Source organism: Amblyomma maculatum, chromosome 7, assembly GCF_055883805.1.
Source record: "Amblyomma maculatum isolate TAMU_Amacu chromosome 7, ASM5588380v1, whole genome shotgun sequence".
NCBI lineage: Eukaryota > Metazoa > Arthropoda > Arachnida > Ixodida > Ixodidae > Amblyomma > Amblyomma maculatum.
Genome location: NC_139350.1, coordinates 54,665,357 through 54,692,573, shown reverse-complemented (window position 1 = coordinate 54,692,573; position 27,217 = coordinate 54,665,357). Strand labels below are relative to the sequence as shown.

The 27,217-nt window shown below is 47.7% G+C and overlaps 1 protein-coding gene across 1 annotated transcript in view; it reads right to left on the bottom strand.

The window, feature by feature from the left end:
- Nucleotides 1-12,791: 12,791 nt before the first annotated feature.
- Nucleotides 12,792-27,217, bottom strand: part of LOC146183234 (zinc finger MYND domain-containing protein 19-like) — a 46,551-nt gene continuing 32,125 nt past the window's right edge. The window contains exon 6 of the mRNA XM_084609096.1: nt 12,792-17,336. Coding sequence (XP_084465222.1) covers nt 17,137-17,336 — 200 coding nt within the window. The 3' untranslated portion in view covers nt 12,792-17,136. The remainder of the gene's footprint in view (nt 17,337-27,217) is intronic.

The window sequence follows — 27,217 nt, the reverse complement described above, 5'->3', positions numbered from 1 at the left end:
AATTTCCTACTTTTTTTTTCTTTTTAACCAAGTATGTTTTTATTCTCAACATGCCTTAGGTACAACAAAGTGTTCATATCATAAGGCACAGATGCATATGATGTGCCTTTTTTCATAAGGATAACCTCCCGTCATACTTTAATTTTTTTGGCATCGCATCAAATTAATTTTTTTTTTTGAAAAAGACCTGATTTGATGATAAAGCGTTTAGCCCTTCATATACAGAAGTTGTGTTCAGTCGGCCGATTCATCGCACGGATACTTATTGCAGACATAGGTACACACAGCTAGCAGGAAATAAAAATAAATAGGAAGGTACTCTCGGAGTGACAGCTGCCATAAAAGTAAACAAATATTTTTACAGTTTACACAGTACCGTCAAGCACCCATATCAGCAAAAAGCGTAAATCGCATAATAGTGGCAAGTAGCCCAAAAGCCATGCAGTTAATGTCGTTTGAGTACAATGTCGTTTTCGAAGGGCTCGGAACTCACACGGCATTTGTCAAGCACAGCACACATACAAACCGCGATCAACACAGGTGATCAACATGTTGCGGAAACGTCGTGTGCTCGTTTCTGTCATAGTCACTGCGACCAGCAGAACGGGTGCCCGACTGGCTGTCACCAAGTAAATTTCAGCATTATGAAAACACAGTGTGTGGCGAATTTTGCAAACATGAACAGTTCTCTTTCCTGCTACGAGTCGCTCAAATCGTAAACACGTTCGCAACACATGCACGGGCACTTTTCAATAAGCTGTGGAGCCCATTCGTGCGCATGAAAACCACCGTGAGCTACTATTACTGGCCGTCGGCCGTAAGATCCTCGCGGGTATCACAAACACATCGTGACACCGGTGCGATGCACACTTCGCCAGTTGAAAGATCACTGTCTTCAACTCAGCGCAGATAACAGTGGGGCAGATGATCCTAGACTTGAGGGGAAATATCCGCAGTCGATAGGAACACTAGTATTAGCCATGTGAGCGAGTATTATTGGTTTTTGCGGCAAAGCAACAACCACCATCTACGCTTCACTTGTCACTTCACATCAGCCCGTTATACCTAGTGGCATGGGGCAGAGGCACATTATTTTATGTTTTTTTTTTTTTTGGGGGGGGGGGGTAGCCTCACAATAATATATGTCACTTCACATCGCTGACGGCCATGTTGCCCTGAAGAGATCGAGGAGGAGCCGGAGATGTTACCTACAGGGCAACAAATAGCTGCAATCCGGTCGCCTTGCAGATCAGCACATGCGGGCGAAAACTTGAGATTCAGTCAACTTTTCTGCGGACGACGGATGCGGGTGCGCGCTATTGAGTGCCCCTCCCGGACCGGTCGTCTCGGTGCGGCCGCATACGTGCAGAGTGGGTAAAAAAACGACTGTACAGTGGCCACGCAGAATTCACAGAAAAAAAGGCATCACTCTTGGTCTGCTTAACATTCGTGAGCTGCTTCTTTGCAAAGTAAGTGTGCATCTTTGACAGGCTTGACTGAAATTCAGCAGACCCTTCATGCTCGAACTACTGCTGCAAAAATAGAACTGCATCTTTAGCAGCACTGAATTGGGCGCAGGGTCCTCGCACTCATCGCTGCCGGAAGATTGATCCTCAGGTTGCACTTCGGCACTCAGTTCCTCGAGGCTTTCCTCCCGACAGGTGCTCACATTTTCACCAACTGCCTCATAGTCGTATCATGTGAAAGGGGCAGAGGGCACTACCTGGCTGAATGTCTGCTTCAGTATTGGAACAGCTTGCCTCTTCATACGGTAGCAATTCTCGTGCTTCAAAGCATGCATGGTGAAAGCACCTCTTGATTGTAGTCTCCTGCACTTGTTCCCAGGCATGGGCCAAAACATGTATGGCTGGCAACAAGTCTATGCTGTAGCTCTTATCACTGCCTGCACAAAGAAGCATTCGGGGGAGCAGCTTCCGGCGGTAATGAACCTTGAGGTTTTGTATGCCTTGATCCATTGGCTGTATAATGGCTGTGGCGTTGCAGGTAAAAATTCAATACTGATAGACGTCAGACCTTCCACATGGCCATGGGCAGGACACTTATCCACAACTTTACTGCCCTATCTGGTGAACTTTGCATCTTTTTCGGGCATCCAATTTTCAAAAATTGCCATAGTCATCCAGATACAGTCGTGAGCAGCCTTGTCTAGAGCGCGTGGACGGCGCTCTGCGGAGCAAGTCATGCGACATCTAACGTTAGGCTCTGGGTTTAAGACATGCGTCCCGTGTGCATTCGCAGCAAATTAGAGGTATGCCTGCTCATCACTTGCTTGTTCAGCTCCTGCCTTGCGAGTACCTTTAATTCTGCTAGGGTCGCACTTCCTGCATTTTGTGAGGCTTGTGACTGTTGCCAGAGTGTTACGATGCCTCCGTGTTTCTTGAGTGTAACGAGATGGCCAAGCAAGCAAGCGCGAGTGATAGATGATTATTACGAGTACCTGTATACGCACCAATGGCCATCCCTGTGCTTTATTTTGGAGGAAGTCAAGTTCCTATATCTGTATTTATTACAAATACTTTGCCCCTTATAGCTGATAACCCAACAAAAAAGACGCTATCAAACAATACGCCTGCAACACCTGGCCGTAAGCTTATACGGAGAAATCGAAAGCAGGCACCAAACAAACTAGGCCATATTCTCACACTGGTGCTATCACTTAGGCCTGTTCACACTTGCGACTGGCAGTGGTTGCGCGACCCTTTTGGTCGAAAAGTGATGGTCACATTGGTCGAAAAGCGACTGCCGCGGGCCGTTCGGGCACTGCTCGATTTCCAGTCACGCGACTGCTGGTCGCAAACCGCTAAAGGTCTATTCACACTTGCGACTAGATGAGATCGCGCGACTGGTAGAGGAGCTCGCAACCACCACGTTCACACTTGCGACTGTCGCCTTCTCGTTCTGTTCTCGTTCCGAACGAGAACCACTGGGAATGACGCCGTTCGTGTGCTTTTTCCGTCTGCTTTGACGCAAAACACTTCCGCCATCCTTGCGCTCGTCCCCCATACTTCTAATTTTGCCCACAAAACATTATACTTGAAGATTCAAGTGAGGACGTCGTCGCCGTTTTGAAGTGCGCTGTGGCTGGTCGCAAACCGCTAAAGGTCTATTCACACTTGTGACTAGATGAGATCGCGCGACTGGTAGAGGAGCTCGCAACCGCCATGTTCACACTTGCGACTGTCGCCTTCTCGTTCTGTTCTCGTTCCGAACGAGAACCACTGGGAATGACGCCGTTCGTGTGCTTTTTCCGTCTGCTTTGACGCAAAACACTTCCGCCATCCTTGCGCTCGTCCCCCATACTTCTAATTTTGCCCACAAAACATTATACTTGAAGATTCAAGTGAGGACGTCGTCGCCGTTTTGAAGTGCGCTGTGGCCGCGCGAACAGTTGCAGCGCGCTCGGCCAACACCACCTAGACTAAGAGAAGGCCAGCGCAAGTCCCCCTTTCCACTAGTCCTACGTCACGACAGTGAGATCTGGGGATAGATCGGCGGTGCCGAGCGCAAGCGTACGCAAGCAAGGCGATCTGGAACGACTCGGCCTGAGTGTGCGTGTTTTCAGCCTGTGTTTGCTGTGTTCCTAATCTTAATCTGTGCTGCATAGGCGCTTGCGAGCAAGGTATCTACAATGTCTGGGTGTTGTTGTGCGCTAGACTGTCGCTCTAACTATGCCAATGGATACAAAGCGCAAGTGTACAAGTTTCCGTCGGACTCGGCTGAAAATGCAGCGTGGACAAAGGCTGTGCCGTGGAAAAACTTATTACCGATGAAGTACACTTTGGTAAGAAAGCGTTCTTGCTTGCTTCCTAATACTCTTGCTGATTCACCACTATTTGATTTAGCGCAGTGTATTAAAGCGTAGGCGTGCTCATATCGAGCACACAATTTGGACAGCACAGCTACTAATAATCGAGTAGCGTTCGCCCTGTTTTGAGTTCGGAACAAATTTGTTTGGGAACGTACATTATTTTCTTATGGAAACAATTTTACTTCGCTAGTTGCCACGTGATCGTATTTGCCATAGTAAATGACTGGTTTAAAGCCGAGTTAGCTGCTCGCTGCGTTAATATACTCATGGTAATCGCTGCTTCCAGCTTAAGCAGATTTTTTTAGATTTACGTTACAGCTTTGTGAAGCACTTCCGTGAAAGTGACCTCGTATTCACGACAAGCTACACAGAGTGTCGTCAAGGTCACCGTTTTGAGATATCTCTGCCCACCGTCCTCATCTTTATCTATCCATCTAACAATAAATGTGCTCTCAGATGAATTTTGTGCCTGGCCTAATGTTTATGCAAGTAACTCTGAATGAAGGTGACAATTTCCTCGCAGCTTCATTTCTTTCATTAAAACAAATGCGAGGTGGATTGTGTCAAACTTCTTATATACTTCAAAAGACTGGCAATATTAGATAACATAGGTAACACAAGTATAACCCTCTTCATCGCTAGCACTAAACATTTCAAGAAGTAGCTCCAGAGCAGCGTTGAATAAAAAAAAAAACGCAACCGCGTAGGGTGAAGCCGACTGTCAGTGTGATCTCACTAAGGTGACGTCACATAAGCTTGCATAGGCCTTGTAGTAGTCTAGGTGGCGTTGGCTCAGCGCAGAAACTACGACGACGGCCCTGGAGAAACTCTTTGAGCGCTTATCAGCGCCACCTGCCTCAGGTTCACCTGGTTCAGTATGTCAGGCACAGTTGGGAGTAGGAGAGCTGCTGGGCGACGACAGCGGACGTCGGTAGCAGCCGCTTGCCAGACACTTCAGCTTTTTCAGGCTAGCCCATGCGCATGCCGTGCTTTCGTGTTTCCAGGAGAATGCCGACGACGAATAGACGGTGTCAACCACCGTGGTGTCAATATAAAGCTTAACGAGCAGTTGAATTCTTTCCGTTCTCCAGAATGTTGCGCTTGCGTGAAAAACCCATTTCTCAAAAGTTTACGATACTTACCGGATAGCCCGAATATCTTTCCAATCTCCTCCCAGGCCGTATCCTTCTCCCTGCCTTTGAATTCCGGGTGCCGTTTGTTGAAAAGCTCGGGGTACTCTAATTGCATTGAGAAGGTGCTCGATCGAGTACTCCATTTTCTCGTCTTCCCGCCAATTTCCAATTTGCCGCCGGCGATAACAACCGGATGTGCGCAGGTATGACTTACTTCCGGGACCTCGCTGATTGGTGAAATGGTTTGCGACTAGTATTTATGCGACTGGAAATTCCAGCAGTGCCCGATCTGACCACGGCAGTCGCTTTTCGACCGATGCGACCATTTGCGACTGTCGCTTTTCGACCAAAACGGTCGCGCGACGGCTGCTAGTCACAAGTGTGAACGGGCCTTAAACCAATCAGCGGCTCACCTACCGTGAACTTAAGTTAGCTTTACTCTATGTGGTGGACAGTCAAGAAAGACACGATGTGGAACGCAACCCGCAAATCGCATTCGCAAGTGTGAACATCGGTTGCTCTCTGCTCGCATGCTACTGCCGGTCGCGCGTCCGTCGCGAGTCGAAAGTCTGAATAGACCTTGAACCGAGCGATCACTTGATATGACATTGCATTGCCTAGCCGCTTCGTGATTCCCGGAAAACGCGTTAGTTTTCCGGCCGCTGTTAGGTATCATTAAACGCGTACCTGGCGGAATGCAGCGCAAGCACTGAGCGGAATCGAAACCGAGAACCTACGAGTAGTCTCCGCTGTATTTTGGCCGCGCACGGGACGCATAATTCAAACCCAAGGCCTGATGGCGCTGACCTATTGAGCGCTCTAGACAAGGCTGCTCACCACTCTGTACGACTGTAGTACTTCCATTTGCATGGTATGTAACTGGCAGGTGTTGAACGCCCTTGAAGCAACGCGTGTGCTTCGACTTTCCTACAACTAGGAGCTTCAATTTTTCGTTTCTTGCCATATATGCGCCCACCAGTACAGTAATGCGCTCCTTGCTCCGCTTGCCACCCATGCAGGCTTCGCCTTTGTAGGAGAGTATCTTCAATGGAAGCGGCTTGTAAAAAGGACCCATCTCGTCGATGTTGACGTCTCTTCGTTCACAGCGCTGCAAAATCTCCTTCAGCTGCCCTTGCTGCTAGTCAGTGCAGACAGCTCTGTTTGATGCAACACTCTCACCTGAAATGGTCTTGAATATAAGCCCGTGGCGCCTTTTGAATCGGCTCAGCCATCCGTCGCTGGGGCTGAAATTTTCCACTTGCACTTGCAAGTTTCCCGCGCTTTCTGCTGCTCCCCTCAAGCTACTTAAAAATTTCCTTTTTTTTAAGCGATAGCGCTTTCTGCGGACGTTTTTTCACGCTCTCCACCTTGCTGGAACTGCTACAACTGGAACCGCAGGCACTGTAGAAACACAGAACATTTTCCGTCTTCTTAAGTTCTCTTGCAGAACATGCCGCGGATGGCTACTAGATTGGCTTGTCTAAACTGTGGCGTTGGCTATGAAGAATATTTTCATGGTTGTGAGACTACAATGTGTTGTGCGAACGCAAATACATCCAGACGGATTTAGATGGAAATGAGCATTTGGGCCGTTTAACCGAGGGTAACAAACAACTAGTGTTCTTTTTTGCGCATAGCCGTAATGGCATTACATGATTCAAGCCAACTAGCCCGACAACAACTCTTGTTGAGGTTCCAATTAACCGAAGACTTTTACTATTGAAAAAATAGGAATCCAGCCAAACAGCCTATTTAATTCCGTTTATTCGTAATTTTCATTTAACCAAGCATTGAATTGATGAACATTGGGTGTAAGACACCTTGGTATAAGCTTACGACCCTCTCATCCCAGAAATTTGTTTCCTATTACAAAGTGTGTGGTGTCACTCATTGCTCATTAGCTTCTGTTGAAGTAACAAATAAGTGAAATATATTTATGAATGCACAGCTCTCCAATTGTCTGGGAAATTTCGTATACTTGTTCATTTTCTTATGTCCATTAATCATATTCATAATACTATCAAGTCATTCACAAAACTGAGTTATCACCCAAATCAAGAAAAGGGCACCTAATGGAACCTCCGGACACACAACACAAGCAGCTGAGACAGCAAAAAGCAGTATCTAATCCAGAGCACCACGAGTGCCTAGTGTCACGACTGAGCAGCACTTTTGAGTCGTTTGATACGTTTGTCACGTTGAGCAGCACGTTAAGTCGCTTGATTATATTGCCGCGAAACCTTCAAAACAGTATTTGTTGTTTTTTAACAGCCGCCGGCATACAGGCTTATCACTCTGATTCTGGACCGCGTATCAGTTCTGTAATCTTTGTTTGTTAATGCTCGGTGTCGCGAGTCACACCTACAACAAAACTGATAACAATTTTGTTGTAGCGCAAGATGCACCGAGATCTGTCTCGAAGGTTCCGGCCACTCGGGTGTCTTTCCACAATGTTCCAGCCCGTGCTGGTAGCTGTTTGCGACGTTATCTAGATTGTTCTGTGCAGCCTTTAAATTGAGCGTTGCCGAGTGTGACGTGCATTCTCTGTTCGACGATCGACGAGCACGTTTGTTCCTATCGCCGCCGCCGAGTTGCTTAGTTCTTTTGCGGGCGTCACCACTACGTGACATCTGGTGGAGGTGCTGCCTTTGATCCTTCAAGCGAAGACCCAAGCCGTGTTCCTGTCGCCCTGGAAGACCAGCCTACAGGTCACCGAGCCAGCCGCCAACTTCAAGGCCTACAACCCGAACACGGTCTGCTGCCTGACCCCATTCGATCTCGGAAGGCATCGACGCTGACAATGGCCCAGCCTACAGCACCGGTTGTTTTCACCCAACCCCGTGAGCCTCCCTGCTTCCATGGACTACCGGATGAAGATGCGGGAGATTGGATGGCCCTTTTCGACCGTGTGGCAGATTTCAACGGCTGGAACGACGCCGCGAAACTTAGGCAAGTCTACTTTGTTCTTCAAGGACATGCCCGAGTTTGGTTCGAAAATCATGAGGCAACTATGAAGGATTGGGAGACTTTCAAGGAAGAGTTTCTGACTGCCTTTTCAAGCGTCGTCCGAAAGGAAAGAGCTCAGGCACTCCTTCAGTGAAGACTTCAACTTCCTAACGAGCCTGTCCTGGCGTACGTTGATGAGATGAAGCGCCTCTTTCGCCGCTCTGACCCTAATATGACCGAAGGTGAGAGAGTCAAACTTTTATTGCGAGGCGTTAAAGAGTCGCTCTTTGCGGGTCTTGTGCGAAATCCGCCAAGAACTGTGGCGTCTACTATCAAGAAGACGTTGGCCACCCGGATGCGCCACTACGAGCGACCACTTCAGCCGGACTGCTCAACCCACTACCCCAACGCATCTGCAAGCGGAGAGAACCTTCGGGACCTCATCCAGGAGATCGTGCGAGAGGAGCTCCGCCGAATGCTACCATCATCGCAACAACCCCAGATGGCGACGCTCGCGGACGTCGTCCGTGAAGAAGTTCCGCAGGCGCTGGGCGTTCCTAAAGCGACGACTCCGACGGCTCCAGAGCATGAATCAGCAGCGATGGACTACGCAGCTGCATTATGTCGTCCTGCACCACGACGCGACCTCCCAAGCCCTCGTCGCTACCATACTGCTTCCGAAAGCCGCCCCCTTGGTCCCCGCCCGCCAAGCCTACCAACGACCCCCAAGCCCCAGAAAGTGCGACGCCTGGAGGACAGCAAACAACTGACCGCTCTGCTTCCATTGTGATGAGGCAGGACACATCCTCCGTCGCTGCCCGTACAGGCGGATCGGCCTCCGTGGTTTCGCTGTCGACGCCCCACGACCCCGTCCTGGCGAGCGACCACAGGAAATCAACGACTTCCTGCGCAGCGGAGAGCACTCGTCGCCAAGGTTTTGTCACGCTCCCCATCACCGTACAATGCCCGATTTGCGTCGCCGGGCCGCGGTTACGTGCAAGGACGGTCTCCTAGCCCCCGTAGGGGAAACTAAAGGCAGCAACATTTGGAGGTGAGGCTGCTCAACGGCGAAAAGACGAAGATCCTCCGCCGCCGACGACCACTAACGACGACGCAGCCATTTCATCGCCCCTCCACACGACGACAACACGACCAGAGTACAAGCAGACACCGCCGCCCAGCGAAGTAACAACGGTATGCGCCGGCCATGACCTGAAGAAACGACGGAGCCGAGATCGGACACTAAGGCCCACGTGCAATGTGAGGACGCGAACAAGTGACCTTGAAGTTGATATCGACGGTCGTAGAGTCACTGCCCTTGTAGACACCGGAGCTGACTATTCAGTCATCAGTGGACCGTTAGCCTCCCATCTCAGGAAAGTTACAACCGCTTGGGATGGCCCGCTGATTCGCACCGCAGGTGGCAACCCGATTACTCCATCGGGACGATGTACTGCATGAATAACCGTAAATGGGCGTACTTACCCCACCAGCTTTGTGGTCTTGCAGCCGTGTTCCCGCGACGTGATTTTAGGCATGGACTTCCTAAATGAAAATAAGGCTATCATCGACCTCCGATCCAAGCTCATCAAGCTCTCTGCAGACAAAGCCATACCTGCTACGACGACTTCGACGCAACACGTCGCTCTAAACGTCCTCGACGGAGAATTGACCGCGCCGCAAATTTGTTTGGTATATTGGACGACGTTGTTGTCTTCTCGCCAAACTTTGAAGACCACCTAAAACGACTACAGACAGTGCTCGAAGCCATCAAGTCATCGGGACTAACGCTAAAAGCAGAGAAGTGTCACTTCGCCTACGAAGAACTCCGCTTCCTAGGTCACATCGTTAGCAGGGACGGTATTCGCCCAGACCCGGAGAAAACAGCTGCAATCGCACAATTCCCACCGCCTGCCGACAAGAAAGCTGTGCGCCGATTCCTTGGGCTGTGCGCTTATTATCGACGATTTGTCAGAAACTTTTCGCGGATCCGCAGCTTACAAAGGCTGACGTACCTTTTAAATGGGAAGCGCCGCAAGGAGAAGCCTTCGACGAACTCAAGCGCCGCCTGCAATGCCCTCCTGTACTTGGCCACTTTGATGAAAACGCCGAGACCGAAATTCACACCGACGCGAGCAGTGTGGGCCTAGGAGCCGTTCTCGTCCAGAAGAGTGCCGGACAGGAGAAAGTAATCGCCTACGCTAGCAGGTCCCTCACAAAAGCCGAAGTCAATTACTCGACGACCGAGGAGTGCCTTGCAATCATCTGGGCCACTTCTAAGTTTCGTCCATACCTATACGGCTGACCATTCAAGGTGGTAAGCGACCATCACGCGCTCTGCTGGCTGGCTAATTTGAAAGATCCTTCCGGCCGCCTTGCCAGATGGACTGTAGTCTATAAGTCGGGCCGGAAGCATTCCGAGGCAGACTGCTTATCCCGCGCTCCCGTCGATGCTCCCTCGAAGGACGATGACGACGACGCCTTTTTTGGGACCGGTAAGTGCCAGCAGTTTCGCAGAACAACAACCATCAGACCCTGAGCTGAAAACGCTAGCCGATTACTTGGAAGGAAAGACCGCTTCCCCTCCTGGTGTGTTCAGGCGACATTTATCATCCTTCACGTTAAGCAATGGCCTCCTCGTGAAGAACTTCGCACCCAAGAAGACCGCGCAGCTTCTCGTAGTACCTAAAACCCTTCGGCAAGAAATTCTGCAGGCGTTGCACGATGAGCCAACAGCAGGTCACCTCGGATTTTTTGCTTAGTTGCTTAGTTCTTTTGCGGGCGCAAGTCAGCCCAAATAAAGTTTCTTTAGTGCAATCATCGACCCCTTCTTTTGTGTCGTCGACCTCGTCACCACTACGTGACAATGTATCACGCGACGCGCCACGATTGTGCTGCTCTCAACCAGTCTTTCAGTGAACGAAATCAGCAGTGGTCATGGCTCCACGGGACCGTTGCAGCCACCCGCTGACAGCTGGGGCGAGCTCACCCGTCACCACAGCGATCTTAAAATTGCGGTGGTCACGGGTCACCGCGCTCGCTGCAACCATCGTCAATATAGCCAACCACTGGAACTGGGCTGTCGAGTCAAGGTCGAAGCTAATTTCGTTCGTTCAAACCACGATTGAGCACCACTATCGTGGCGCGCGAATGAGTCAACCACGAGACATTTTTTCCTATTTCGAGAGTTTTCTTCAGAGTTTGAAAAAAAAAAAATACACGTGGGGCTTCCTTTCTCGAAAAATGGAATGGCAGCTTCGGAAGGTGCTCTCAAACTTTACAAAGCATTGTCAAAAGGCAATTGTTAGTAAATTATGAAAAGTAGCTTAATTATTTAGTTAATTGCAAAATAAAAAGCCTCTGCAGTGCCAGATGGCCAGCAAGTGGTTTCTCTGGCCTACCTGAAATGTCACTTTTTAACCCTTGGCCACAGTTACCTTGGACACCCTGTATAGACAAAAGAATCCAAGCCGTTTTATGCAGTCCACCTCCGATGTGACATCAATATACAGCGTAGTTTCGATTTCAGAGCTTCACGGCAGCCCACAACTAAGACATTGCTAAGACATGGGCCACGCGTTTGCAAACTCTGAATCCATTAGCACCACACTGGAGCCTCGTTGGTCACTTCAAGAAGAAAGCTTTTCTAGGCTCGTGGAACTGCAAGAGTTGTGAGCGAGATCTGTCATATTCTGCAAGATGTGTTCTTGTCTAGCATTCCAGCCATTAGCAATCTTACATTTCAACGCGTGCCAAGGAACGCCACACGACAGAAGTGATGGTGCACCATCCAAGCTCCCACTTGCCAGAGAAAGTGTGACAGATGCTGCGCCCTCCCTTTCCTGTAAACCAATGTAGCACTGCAACGAAAGTCGAGGCAAACAATGAGAGGCAAATGACGGAAGAGAAAAAGTAGGCATTCACCATTCTCCTCTTATGAGACATCTAAGAGACCCTGCAATTTTTTTTTATTTTTATAACCAGTATCACCATCTAGATCCAATTAATAGGGGTTTATTCCTACCCCTTGAAGTCCCAATGAATTACCTTTTACTACCCATTGTATTTAGTTACAAGCGATGTCTCATCGCATAACATCAATTTGATTATTGTATCATGCAACAGTTACGGGTTGCACGTACTGATATATGTTGTCTATTCAAGTAGTATACATTGTACGTTCTTCCTTTTGTACGGTGCAGAGTCTGTACACCCCCCCCCCCTCCCACAAAAAAAAAAAAAAACTTTTCCAGACACTATTTGCATTCTAAACAGATTAAATATTCTGATATTTTTTCCAGCAAAAGGTGCACTGTTTCCCAGTGGCAGTACGTTTACAAGGTGCACAAATAATGAACCTGTAACCTGAGTGAAGTAAAAATTTTTCTGGAGTTCAATTGTCGCCGATGGCAATGCCGGTGATTTCGATGCAGCTGCAGGTTCCGCGGTGAATTTTGCAAAACTGTTTTAGTGTGAAGAGACAATTTTCCGGGAGGTATACAGTAGTCTCCCTAGCAAATCTGGCGGGCTAGCAGGCACAACTCCTACACAAGGCCACTAATTGTCTCAAACTTACTTTGTGGATCTTTGTTGAGTTCTTATTGTGTTGTGAATAATCATAGGGTCTCCAAAATTTCGGTGACAGAACAGCAGCATGTGTAAAGCAACATCGCCTGAAAAGAAATAAACACCAAAGGGCGCGCGCTGTGGGTGCTGTTCAGCACCATTTTTATGCCCTTTTCAATTTTAAACAGCACCGAGGTTTAAACAGCACCGGGGAGCATATTAGAGCCCACATCAATGCTTTTCAGCAACCAACTACTATACAAGGGACGACTCGTGGCATATGATGCGCAAGCATTTGCAAATTATTTGATGCCAAATCTGTGACAAAATTTTTATTTTGTGGTCCACATGAATTCAAACATGATGAATTAAAAGAAAAACTTGCCCTCAATGTAAAAGAATTCAGTCAGAGAAGGAAAACAAAAAACAGCTATTAAAACCCCAGCAGCATGTACGCACTACCTAGGGGATGACACCAAGCACTCTCCAATGACAACTGTACAGTTGATCCAAACTTCCAGAGAAAGCAAAAAAGAAAAAAATGCAAGGGGTCATGCAACATTACAACCAACCACTCATGCACAATGGATACTTCCACGGTAATAAATAAAAATGCTGATTAAAATGTGCATAAAAAGTCATAGTAATACAATGCAGGAACTAGAGACAGGTCCATAAAGTAGTGAAGGTAAGGAAAAGTAATTGGGGTTTGCACAAAGCATGTGCTTGAATACTAAGGCTTAAAGGACATATATTAAATGAACAAAGCATTAAGCTACCTACACTGAACGGTTTATTTTGCCTCTACTTCCTCAAACACCTACCCAATTCACTGGAAAGCACAGCGGAACAAGGCCAACAATTTTGAGCTAGGCAAACAGTGATAATGTGACAAGTGCAACAGGGCAGTCAACTGCCAAGCACCACCGCGGTGGTGACACGCTGCTCAATGCAGCTGCTGCGTTTGGGAATGTTTCGGAACCTCCAACAGCAAATCGAAAGGCTCTGGGTTGCTGCTCACACAATACTAAATACAAACAGGAAGCTAAAGATCTAATTAGCACCTGTGCAAACCTTTAATACCTGTTGCTTGGCCAAAAATATGGACTTTGCAAAAAGCTCAAGTGCAGGAGGAACAAGTAAAAAAAAAAAAAAAAGCAACACAGCAAGGGACTAGATTATTCCACAACGGCAAACAACTACTAAACAAAAATAAATTCTGCACCTCAGCAGAGCACAATATGAGATGCATCAGTTAACCCTGTCAAACACAACATCGCAAGCGTTTACCACTAGTGGCCACAAAAAGAAGGGACAGCGCATTTTAAGGTGTCAAAAGCAAAGCACGGGCACTTAAAATACTGGAAACAGACACGGGAGCACACGGGAAACACGATAAAGTAAGAGTTACTGACACGAGAAACCGGCTTATTGCTCAAGGGCACCGCCAAAAGCCAGGCGCCATTTCGACAGCTCACTAGCAACATCCTGAAAGCTCGGGCAATATGTGGCCAGACACACAGTTGCATCATGGAGACATTCCGAGAGTTAGCTCTCTCAGACCACCATGGCCCAAGGTAGCAGCACAGGCCTGGTGTTTAACCAGACTTGCACGTCAAACTCGGCCAGCAGCCATCAAGTGCCATACTTCACATGTTCTGGTCAGAAGATGAGCCACACTTGGCAAACCGAGCGTCTGGCTACAAAATACCCAGCCTGCACTCTTCTCCAATGCCAACAGCTTGCATGAACACGTTGCCAACACTGCCGACCAAACCGAGGATTTAAAACTGAGAATGGCACCATCAAGCTGCTACCTATTCCCAATCTGAGGCTACTTCAACCTCGGCTTTAGCCTTCCAACAAGTGCTGCTAAATAGCATTTTTTTGAAACACAGATAAACTTGACATGTGAGGAGCACTAAGTAATTAAAAACTAGCAGTTGTAGGCAGGCTATCTAGTGCAATGTTTGCGGCCATTGCTATATTTTTTTCCCTATCGATTCCACTGAAGAACTAACACTTATTATACAACTTGAAATTCCCTGCAAACACTCTTTAACACATATCCATTCAAGCAGAATGCAGTTAGAATAATGAGTCATTAAAAACTACAAAAAACGTTACGAGAAAGGATAAAATTCTTTTAGCTTCAAAGTGGCTCTATCATATGCACGCAAACAACATTTGCAAAAGCTAAACACACAAAGTACAAGAAGTGAACGTAAAAGCACACACAATGTGAAATAAAAGATCTGAAGGGTCCAGTGAGATAAAAGATGTTGGCACAGATGGCTAAACTCAGAGGCTCATACACACAGTACTCTCAAAGATAAGGCTCCCCACAGCAGATTACCATTGAGGTGCATGACCTTTTGTTTCACACAGAACTATGAGGGCAGGCTGAACAGTTGTGTGCAACAGCAATCAAAGCATCAGCATCTGCCACTGCAATCAACAGAGCCTTAATGCCGAGATAGCTATATTAAGTGAATTGAAAAGGGAGTGATAAAATCTGCAACACACAGACATCATCACAGGTTATCCCACTTTGCAACAGCAGCCACAAAACAAAAAAAAAGAAAAAGAAGAGTACAGTGAACCCTGTATTGTTTACTTGAGCCTCACCCAAGCAAGGGATGCTGCCATTCTCCCCTTTCGAAATAAACGAAAAGCTGCACCACACACCCTTATTACTAGCCAGGAGTTCGCAATGCAAGCCACACAGTAGGAGGCTAGCAAAGCTCTCTCTGCAGGAGAACTGCAACTGAGTGAAGTCTGCTCTCCCTAACTGCATATCACTTTGCTTCCATCAAGGAGGCAACTGTTCACACTAACAGTGAATGAATGCACAAGCGCTTCACAAAATCCCTCCAACGTAATGCTGCCTGGACTAACACTGCAATGGCATGTGCCAAAGGAATGACGCCAGTCAGTACAAAATGCAGCAGAAGCCCACGCCTTAACAACCTGCCAAAGGTATGCACATACTGGCCACCGCCAAATATGCCACCTCGGTCAACAGTGCTCATCCCAAGCAGCACTCCCAAGGACTGCACCGCCACAAGCAATGCACTCCTCTGCACCATAACAAGCAACCACATCACTCAAACCTTTCATTCAGCACATATTCCTAGGTCTGGTGGCTCAAACAGTTATACAACAGTGCATGCCACAAGGCAGTGATGGCACATTACAAGCTGGTAACACTCAATACACACAGGGCAAGAAATGCCACCCACAAGGATGCCCGTATGGGGCTCTGCCACATCTTTCAAGCACAAGTTCAAGCACAGAAGTGCGTGGGCAGTGCTGAGGTGGCAAAGAGAACAGTAAAAAAAAAAAAAAAAAAAGAAAAAAAAAAAGGTGCAGCTGAATGCTGATGGAATGAGTGTCAGCTATGATCAACTGTTTCTCTCACCAGGTCCCACATAAAAATGCAAACAAACTGGCACCTGAATTGTAGCCAGACTTCCTTGAACAAGGCTTCAACAGGACAGGTGGTTGGGCACTACTAGTAAACGCACGGTGGAGGAACTGTTCGTTTCCACAGCGCAGGAGGAAAGTTTGTCCCAGGTTTACCCTGATATTTGTGCACTGTGGCTGACCTTCGATATACAGAAACTAGCACGAGCCGGCAAATGTATGACTGTGGACATGAGTGGCAGTGTGTAGACAAATAATGCAGCGCAAACATTTCTAAAGTAAAGCAGCCGCAAAAGCCCGCCTGCTTAGAAAAGCCCCTGACCACTCTATGGCACACAACCATGACCAGATACCCGAACAGGAGAGGGCACACGCGGACAGCCAATGGTGTAACAGGCAGTCATGTACAGTCATGAGCAATATGAGAGGGAACAACATTTGAGCAATTAACTATTACTCCCTTATTATGCGCGACAATCACAGCCTTTTCAATTCTTATCACTAGTTTTTGTCTTGATGTATAATATTCAAACGTCGTCCTCAGATTTAATAGAGAAGTATGCTGAATATTCACAATTTTTCGCAAAAAGCTTCCTTCCTTCTCATATTGCCCACGAATGTTTATGATACGGTCCCCACTGCTGGGACAAGAAAGAAGCACCTCTAATAGATGCTGTAACAGTACAGAATTGGGACACGGCCAGACAAAAGAGGTTAAAGGTGTCGCAAAGGAATGTCAGTAACACCGGAGGAACAGCCTTTTGCACAACCTCAAGGATGATGCAACACAAGGATGAGAATGCAAGCATTCACACCAGCACAGCAAGCACTTGCTCGCCAGAGCAGCAGAATGCCTAACACCACCGGTGGCAAGCAAAGGGAAGGGCAGAAAAGAAGGCACTGGTAAAAAAATACTTAAAAAACCACCATGAAAAATGGCCCATTGAATCACACACTGCTACAAATATAAATTAAACATCACCACAGAGTAAGAAAACACACCACAGTCGAAATGCACACTGCTTAATGTATCCCACCAGGTATGCCGAGAGTTCCCGAGATCCGGTAACCCCTAGCACTGCACTGGTGTTGGTGGTTGACAGGCAGTGACGATGGGGGTGTCCCACCCAGCATGAGAGTACCAGTCACCAGCGGCAGGTACAAGGGGCAAAAAAAAAAAAAATGCAGCGTCCACTCACTGGTGCAAAGCTCAAATCGGATAGGGGCGAGCCCAAGTCATCGCTCTGGCGCTTTCTCGCGGTGTGGGCGGAGTCGGGGGCGGCAGTGCCGTTTGTGGAGTGGCCAGTCGCGCTGCTGGCAGAAGAGGCCACAATACCGAGCAGCCTGGCAGCGACCGCAAATGCTGAACTCGCGCGGCTCCCGTTCCAGGCTGCTGCAGGGCGGGTAGTGGCACTCGTAGTAGCAGCCGCCTTCCTCTGGAAAAGACAGAACGTGATTTGAGGGCACACTAGTATGTCTAGGCAGAGAAGGCATCGATACACTCACTCCCCACAGATGAAATGCTCCCACATACACTTACACCCAAGTTTATGGAATGCACACAAAGGGAGCCAACAGCCACTTTTTGTGTTATTCAATGTGGAAGATTAATGCAATCGTGCAGACGACTGAACAGAAATTAGAAAAAAAAATCGTGTGCCACCGGTGGGATCCGAACACACAACCCCCACATTTCACATTAAGGGTTACACCATTACTTCACACTGACCAACACCGTATAATTTCTTCTGCATCAGTGGCGCTTGGCTCCCTTTGTATGCACCTCACACACCAAGAGAAGTCCTAAACGATGGCTGGCTGCAAATTGCCAGTGCGTCGAGTCAGAGCAGTAAGTGCTTTTCCATTCACTTTTTTCATGTGCGAACAAGCTCTCAACAATCAAATGCTTCCTCTAGTTTAGAAAATTGAGGTTATGGCGGCAGAGGATGCCCGCTTCGTCCCAGTGCATTCTCGCAACCCATCGGCTTCGTCGACAACAAGTGAGGGAACAGTTGGCCTGCAGCAAAAGGCCGATGCGTGACGACATTGCGGTCAGGCTGCAAAACAGAGCTGGCGCGGACCCATCGATGTTTTAAAGAAGTTCACCGTAAAAGAGAAAAAGAAAGCATCATTTTCTGAGGGGGAACAAGGTTCTGCGGATGTTTCCGTGTCTGCCGTGCGCCCCGCCTCATTGTTTGGAGTCAGTAGTACAACCTATAAGTCACCACCCTGCCCATCGCCAAGATCGCTCCGGGGCACTGGTAAAATCGCAAGGAGGGATGCAGGCGGACCGCATGCCGGAACTACATGCGAGCGGGGGTTGTTAAAAAAAAATGATGCTGCCTTGCTCCTTTGACAGAGTGTTGCGGGGCGGCGGCATCAGATGTTTGCTAAAAAAGTATTGAGGAAGCGCGAGGACGAAAGTTGGCGTGCAAGAACACTGTCTGACCATGCGGACAGGCATGCGCTATCGACAAACCCATATTCTTCTATTATTCGTCCATCTGCATAGGTTGAGCGCACAGACTGTAAGCTCATTTTGAGCTTTAGGAGAGCCGGCCCTCTTTTCCAGTTACAATTTACAATGTTGTTTGATGGCTATTGCATGTGTGTTTTCCCCTTCCTGCATGTGTGTTGCCACGTATACGTTAGAGCACCCGCACGCAGTGACGATAAGCGCAGTGATAATGAGCGCAATGGGGACGTCCGAGCACTCTCTCGAGAAATCGTCGACCACGTACCAAGGTGAAGCTTTTCGAAGGCTTTGAGTAACCACAAAGTGTTGAGTCAGTGTTTTCGCACATAATTCGCATGCACACCAGGAACAAAGCACGCGATGGTCGAGTAAGCACATAAAGTCAAGATTGCCCTAACCTGAATATATTGCGGTGCGTCTTATACAAGGGTGTGTCTTATATAGAACTCTTTTTATTGAAAGCCTCTAAATATTACGTGTGCGTCTTACACAAAGGAGAGTGTTATAAACCGGAAAGTACAGTACTTCACATTGATACAGTGGTAGTGGCTGCTTGCTCCCTTCGTATGAGTCTTTCATATCTGTTTCTAAGTAAATTTATGGAATGTTACTACATTCCATAAATTCAGGTGTGTCTTTGAATTTGCAAGCAGCAAGGAATCCATATGCCCAGATCAATTCTTCGTGCAGAGCATTAGACCTCAAGCAAAGCAGCCGGAATGTAAGAAATTGAATGTTTGGTAAAGTATGTTTTCCAAAATTATGATGGGCACAGACCATTTGCGGGCAATGCAAATATTTCTCGGAACAGGCGAATTACTTCCACAAAAATAAAACAAATAACCCGCGCTGTGATGCCTCAAATATGACACAATAAAGGCAAAACATAGTCGCCAGTATGTAGCTGGCATCACCTGCCCATCAAGTTTTCAAAACAATTTATGCTATCATTACAATGATACAATGATATCACACAATCACCAAAACCAAACAATTTTGCCCCCCCCCCCCCCCCCCCCCCCCCCCACCTCTCATGCAATAACCCAAAGTGGGGGCTTAAGGTAATAAAGTGACGTGCAGGGGCCGATTATGCTCTGATCACATTGCGAAATCTGTCTTAAACCTTCCATCAGCCTCAACTCCTACTGGTAGACAGGTGCGCCGGTCAGAACCGACCAACAAGAGCATGGCTAGCTGATCGGTTTGCGACAGGTTTGAGACAGTTTTTGCGTTTGGTTTCATTTGTGGAGTTTAAAGGGACACTAAAGACACCCAAATATGCTAGCAAAACCTAATAAGCGACATTTGGCGACACTGTCGCCGCATATCCGGCAGCAAAAAAAACGAATTATTGCTAAGATATTACGATAAGAAGTTGAGGTTTCTTTTGTTCCCGCCGGTCGAATTCAAACTGTTTTCTCCTACTACGTAGTTGGGTAGGATGATGCAAGAGGAGACTCCGTGATTGCCGGCGCGCGGGAGCGGAGAATACTTCGCAGGTGCGTGCCGAGTAGCGATCTTCATTCGATACGCAATTAGGGTAGGCGCATCTGCTGCTCCGAGCTCGTATTTCAGGCGCTGCAGGCCGAAACCAAACTATCCGAGCACGCATGAAGTGCCTGAGTCGGAACATAACTGAAACTGAAGTGGACGCCTGTAGCGCCATGTTAGCTGAGAGACTAGCGGCACCTACCGACAAGCGCATGAAAAGAGTATATTTTTATATCTGCCTTGCAACATTTAAGTTATCTTTTCAACTTTTCGCCGTCGTTTAAGAGTGATAAAAGCATGTTATGATATTAGAGACAAAACAGACTACCGCATTCAAACGGTCAACGTAATTCGCATTTGTTAGCCTCAGGGATCCTTTGTGCATTATGCGATTTGTAGTTTCGAGCCTCGGCAGTTTCGGCTGTGGCGGCGATACCTGTATTCCTGTTCTTCCTCTTTACTACCTTATAACAACTTTGTTTTCAGTAAGAGGGGCTTTTTTGTAACCAGGAACTGGCTATCTATTGATGCAAGTCCACTTCATTTTCTCTTTAGTGTCCCTTTAATGTCCCAAAGCAAGTCACGCTATGAGAGTCGCTGCAGTGTAGGACTCCAGAAATTAAGACCACCTGAGGTTTTTTAGCGTGCACTGACATCGCACATCACGCGGGCGCTTTGCTGTTCGCCTCCATTGAAAAGCGGCTGCCGCGGCCAGGATTCGATCCAGCATCCTTCACCTTCCTCCCTTCTCTTACAGCGCGGTATAGGTGTCTACAGAAACAAGTATGACAAATATTGGGCCTTTCCCTTCCAGTGAACCAATTATTCTAACCAATAAAGTGACAGCACCTTGAAGCCGCAAAATGACGACAATGCTTGATATGCCACAGCGCCCCAGCCATAACTCCCACCCAGCACCAAACTCTAGGGGTGTGCAAAGAATTGAATAATCGAACTGAATAACAAGTTATTGAATTACTCAATTTGCAGATTGAATACCTAGTATTCAGATGCCCAAATATTTGATACATCTTACAACAGGCTTGGTGCTGGTGCACAGAAGATGACACAGTAAATCTCTTTAATTAGACTACTAAGAGCAAGCCTGAGGTGACCATGCACCTCAGGCCTGTGCTTTGAACTGATGGAAGCCGTTCCCTCCCTCGTCCTCCCTCGTTTTTATAGCGACAGTGTTAAAGGTCCCGCTCTTCAGAAAATCCAGTGTTGGTGGTGTTGCAATTGAAAGATCACTGGCATTATTCTGGCAGGTGGCAGCTGATATCGCTGGGAATGATAGGTCATAATAATGCTGTGTAACATCACCTGGCTGATTTGGCAGAAGCTAATTATTAGGGCCTCTAATTTCAGACAGGAGGGTGAGGAGAGTTCAGCCCTCAACAATTTTGATATGCTGCCCTGCAGGCCACGGAGAAACGTTACACTGTCTTTGTTAGGTGGGGATGTATATACCTATGTCGGGTGCTCTTTCACGTAACTCAAGACAGTACGCTAAATACTATGCACAAGATAATACACAAATTAAGGGATTAGTGCTTAGGCAAAAAGTGCACGTATGCAAACTAGTATCCACAAGAAAAACGGGAATTGCTAAAGCTGCCCCATGCCATACCCTAGGTGGGCTCAAGTGTCCCCTCCTTTTTTTTTGCACTCCCAAGACTGTCCCTAATGTTTTGGTGCCAGTATGTACCAGAGGTGTGCACAGGCCGAAACTGTGAGCCCGAGCCCGGCCAGACACTGAAAGGACCTTAGCCCAGCGCAGCCCTGTGCTCAGACGACTGGACCCGGAACCAACCGGCCTGAATTCGGACCGTGAATCCGGCAGTGCTGAAGTTCCTTCTGCTGCTGCTCTAACTTCAGGCTGCAATGACTAATATGTTCTTAGCGCATGAAGAACAAGTTTTGTATATAGAGCTTTCCTAAGTCTCTAAAAGCGCACAGGCTATAACAATAAGCACTAGGTGAGCTCGTCTCGCTCACCATAAGCCCTTCACGGTTCCTGCAAGGCGCGCAGCAACTACAGCATAATCTCCTTACAATGGATCCGGTTTCAACGAATATTCGGTTATAACATACAGATGTGAGATGTTTGGTTGGTTTTCCTATCTATTCAATTGACTAAACTTCACCTACTGCAGATTCGGCTACAGCAAACATTCGAATACAATGAACTAAATTTGGGGTATAATTTCCCTCCTTTACATTCATTTACTGAAGTCTTCTTTACCCGCGGATATTCTAAATTCAATAGCTTCCAACTTCAAGCATCGCTTGGCAAACTTTCAGGAGGGGAACAGCGCCAGCAGGATCAACCATTCTGAGGTGGTCATACTTGGCTTGGATTCGGCTGGCTTGAAATTGGGCTGGCTTTGATCATTTTTGATACGAGGAACAAACACTTATCCTTTATACTTCCATAATACTTTTAATTAAAAAGAAAAGTGGTTGTTCGATAGCGCCCCCTCTCTGAATGAAATGTTTTGTGGCGTTCACATTTAGCGCCAACGTTGTTCAGCGCGGCGTGTGCTTTGTTTATCCTGTCAGCCTGTGCACGCTGTCGGGACGTTACCAGTGTGATGGAGCCGATTCGATCAGCAAGTGCCGTGCATCGTAAACCACCAGAAATGACGAAGCGCAAGCAGATTTCCCTGGAGGACAAGCTTGATATCACTGAGCAGGTGGACGTTGTCATGGCTTTCGGCTTATCGAAGCAAACCATGAACACTATCATGAGTGCCAAGGAGGCAATCTTGGCAAAAAAAGTCTCGAGTGACTCGCAGCCCAAGAGGTTTAGACTCCGCGAGGCTTTATTCCCAGATGTCGAGGAGGCCGAGGAGGCCCTGCTGGTGTGGCTTCGCGACGCTCGTTCGCGAAACATCCCCGCGAACGGTCCGCTTCTACGGAAATGTGCGGAGCAACAAGCCATTGTTGTGAACCAAGAAGAGTAAATGCAGTGAAGGTTGGCTCAACCGATTTAAAGTAAGGCATGGAATTGCCTTCAAGTGCCTTTCTGGTGAGTTGGCAAGCATTCATGACACTGTTGTGGCAGATTGGAAAGCCAAGGTTCTCCCATTGCACCTCAAAGGCTACGCACCGCGAGACGTTCTCAATGCCGATAAAAGTGGCATATTCTACAAGTTGAGGCCAGAAAAGATGCTCTGTTTTTCCAGAGACGCATGCCATGACAGCAAGAAATCGAAGGAGCGTACAAGTGTTCTCTTCTGCTGCAACAATGGACAGGAGTGAAAAAGAGAGGCTGCTGGCTATAGGCAAATCACGAAGACTGTTATATCTGCAGAATGTGCACGTTCCCGTAGACTGGGATTATAACAAAAGCACCTGAATGATTAAAAGCACTTTCGATAGGTGGCTGCTGGAGTACGACAGCAAAATGCAGAAGAAGAGGAATGTGCTTTTCTTGAACGGTTGCTTGGCGGGCTAGTTGCTTCATATCTAACTTTTATTGCAGCGCGAACCACAAGAAGGGACGACGACAGACAGAGTGAAAAGAGCGCTCACTTCCAACTATTTATTTCTCTGATATGCCACGCATTTATACACATTTGAAGCTTCAGCAGGAAAGAGCAGGAAAAGCAATCAGCATGAAAGGCATAGGCGATAGGACAAGGCCCTAATCACCATCGATCCTGAAACTTCAGCTCTTTCTTGGTTAGTGAGACTGATGGCATGCTTACACACCTTTCCTCTGTACGAGCTATGTTTACCGCCTCAATTATCTCCCTGACACACTGATCATTGTGTCGAGCAACGATTCTGCTTTTTTGAAACGCAGGCATGCAATGTTTTCTGCGGCGACGTCTAGACCCATCGCCACAATTACGACAGTGCGTGCTAAGATGGCCCTGGTCACCACCATTTACATTCTTGTTGTGCTCTTTCAATCTGATATTCATACACCTGCCGGTTTGTCCAATGTATTCGCATCCGCAGGACAACTGAACGCGATATACAACACCTTTGTCGCAAGTGATAAACCGATTCTGGTGTCTAATCATGCACGATTTTTTCTTTTTGCTATAGCACGGGTTAGTTTTCTTGCATAGAACTGATAGTTTGAGTGGGGCCGAAAACACAACGTCAACGCCTGCACGCTTTCCAATCTTCTTCAGGTTGTAGGAAGTCTGGTGGATATACGGAATGACTGCTACTCTTTTGCGTGCATCTGGGCCTGTCACGGCATTCTTTTCAGATTGCTGGACTTGTTTCATTTTCTGGAGCAGGCCCTCGGCCACAGAAACTACAAGGGCCTCCGGGAACCCCGCGTCAGGCGTCTATTTTGCAGGGCTAGGTGCAGGACCAGGGCAGGACCAGGGTGCTTTTCTTCCTCGACAATTGCTAGAGCCGTATGCAGCTTCCACAGCTTCAGGCCATAAAGGTGGTGTATTTTCCACCCTGCAGAATGTCAAAAGCGCAGCCTATCGACCAAGGCATTGTGCACTCAATGAAGTCCAGGTACCGCACATGCCTTGCTGAGAGTTTGCTTTTTGACATGCAAGCGAAGAGAGAGACTGTAATCGACCTGAGATTTGCGGTGCAGGTTCTTCTGTGTGGGTGCAGATTCAGCCAATTATCATAAAAAAACTGCTTTAGGAAAGCTAGTTTTTCAGTCTGACAGCGACTGCTCAGACCCCATGTTGCTGCAGGAGGACCAACCAGATCCAGGTCTCTGGGCAGCTGTTGAAAAGGCCTCCTGGTGCCAAGAATTCTCGCAGTATGTAACTGCGGATGAAAACCTGGTCAACACAGAACACTTGACAGATCAAGAAATTGTAGCTCAACTCCGCAGATAAAGACGTAGAAGAGGAAGAGGAAGAAAGTAGCAGAGGGGTTGTAGCTGAGAAAATAACTTCTCAAGCATTGAAATACATCCAATGCCTAAAGAACTACAGTCGAACCCGGTTATATCGAACCCGGATATATCGAATTTTAGTTATATCGAACTCACGGAATATCCCCTTGAAAATCCCATGTAAAAGTATAGGAAAGCCGCGTCATATATCGAACTCAATTTCGCCGGTCGGTCGTTCGATATATCGAACTCCGCACTACGCACTGGAAAGTGTGCCTTCCCCAAAGACGATCGCATCACTCTTGGCCGTTTGCCGCGTGACGTTTTCAAGCCACGCGCGGAAGGAATGAGAAGGGACAGTTCTGGACAGCGCCGCGCCCATTCGCCAAAGGCGCGCGCATCTGCAGTTATCGTTTCCCGCGCGCCAACACATGACGTTTGCAAGCCATGTGCGTGGGTGTGCCCATTCTTTTGCCCAGCTCTCTCCTTCAGCACGCGCTACGCATGCGCCAAGCCAGCTCGGCCCGTTTTCAGACAGACGTGGGACGCTTTCTCCAGCGTGTGTTGCGAACCCTCTGCGCGTGGCGGCTGACGTGGCTATGGCGCCTTGCGGACGTTAAGAAGCGGCAGCTCTTTTTTTTTTTCTTTTTTTTTTTTTGCGAGAGTCATTCTTTTTTATCGCTGTGCTGTACGCGCGACGTAGCGCAAGATATGGCGGCTGCGGACGTTAAGAAACGGCAGTTTTTTTTTTTTTTTTTTTTTTTGGCGGGAGCCGTTTATCTTTGCATGTATGAATCAAGGGAAGCACGCAGTCAGCTGCTGCAATCATGACGCCCCCCCCCCCCCCCCCCCCCCAAGCGCGGCGTGATAAATCGAACCCCACTTGTGCAATCAAGCCATCACGGGCATTCTGCCAAGTTCACTCCCTGCCACCGCAGGAGCTATAAAAAGATAAACGCGCCCTGACGTTATCGCTGCGCAACATCTTGGCACGCTGCCAAGAAATGAGCTGTGGATGCGACGGCGGAAACGGAGTGACGCGCGCCATCGGCATGCAAGCGAAAACGCTCGCGATTTTCTGCCGCAGCGACACAGAAACCTTGTAATGAGCTGCCGCGATGGCTCGAGCAGCGAGGGGGATGCAGTTCCAACAAGTTGGAAATTTTTCGCTCTGTCGCTGCCGATAGTCGCTGAGATTGCTCAATCGCTTGCATGTGAGCGAGCTGGCCTTAAAGCATTTTTTTTTTTTTTTCAAATTCTCGGGCGCAAAAGGGGAGAGAGGGTTCATTTATTTGCGAGTGGGTTGATTACGCGGCAAATACGGTATCATTTTTTCGCATCGTAAGTGCCGTCACAAGCCAATTTCTGTATATCGAATTATCGATATATTGAACTTTTTCGCGATCCCCTTCGAGTTCGATATATCCGGGTTCGACTGTATTTTGAGCAAGATAGTATGGCGGCAGATGGTCCCTGAAGTCAGGTGTTCACCGCTCCTTGTTTACATCATTGCGTTGACGTCGTGCACTTCTGCTTCCGTGCAGATTCGTGGAATTTGACGCATTGGAGGGGTCGTTTTTGGATGCGACCAGCAACAGTGATGACTCTGAAGACAAATTCAGCTCTTCAGACTTTAGCATTGGCAGCGAAACTGCGTCAAACCGACCTGGAACGTGGACCACCATGCCTCGACAAGTCGGAAGAGATCACTGTTCTGAAGCTCACAACTGTTATCTGCAGGGTGACATCTTTTGGGTAGCATTACTTGCCGCCGGCAACATAGGGAGCAGTGTTTTCCGCTAGAGGACAGCCAGGGCTCGATGTTGACTACTGTTTTCTTTCCCAACTCAGCGAATATTGTACACAGAAAGCTAGAATTGGCTGCAATGTTGCATTGGTCCCTGTTGTAAAAAATGCATATATTGAACATTTGGTTCATACGTTTTATTTGTATCAAGAAATTGATCCTTTTGTGTGTTTTTTTTAACTACAATTTTTTGCTGATAGTTCTTTTTCAACATCTATAAAATAAACATGCAGATTGTCACCAATACCATTGTGAAGAGGAATTCCTCCTCTACAATTTGATACTAGACACCCCAGTACCAAGCAAGTTTTGTTAAAGAAAAAAAAATATTAATGACACCATCCAAATACCACCCCTCTTCCCGTGGACAGGAAAGAAATACTCGCCCAATTATCAGCAGGTAAGCTTTGAGGGAAGTGTGATCACTGACGCATGCTTTGCATTAGTATGGCTGGAACTGTAGTACTTGCAGCTGTATGCGTGCAGCTTCAGGTTGACAAGTATTTCGGACCGGAAGGAAGGTTGACCAGCATGAGCAAGACTAAAGCATGGAGGAGAAAGAGCGCACAGAACAAGCGCCGACTACAACCAGAATGACAGCTTGTTCCGTGTGCTCTTTTTCCTTAGTGACTAAGCAAGGGAACCACAAAGCACCAAGCAAAGGCAGGGGAACACATTCCGACACACACATACACAAACATTCTCTTTGCACCAT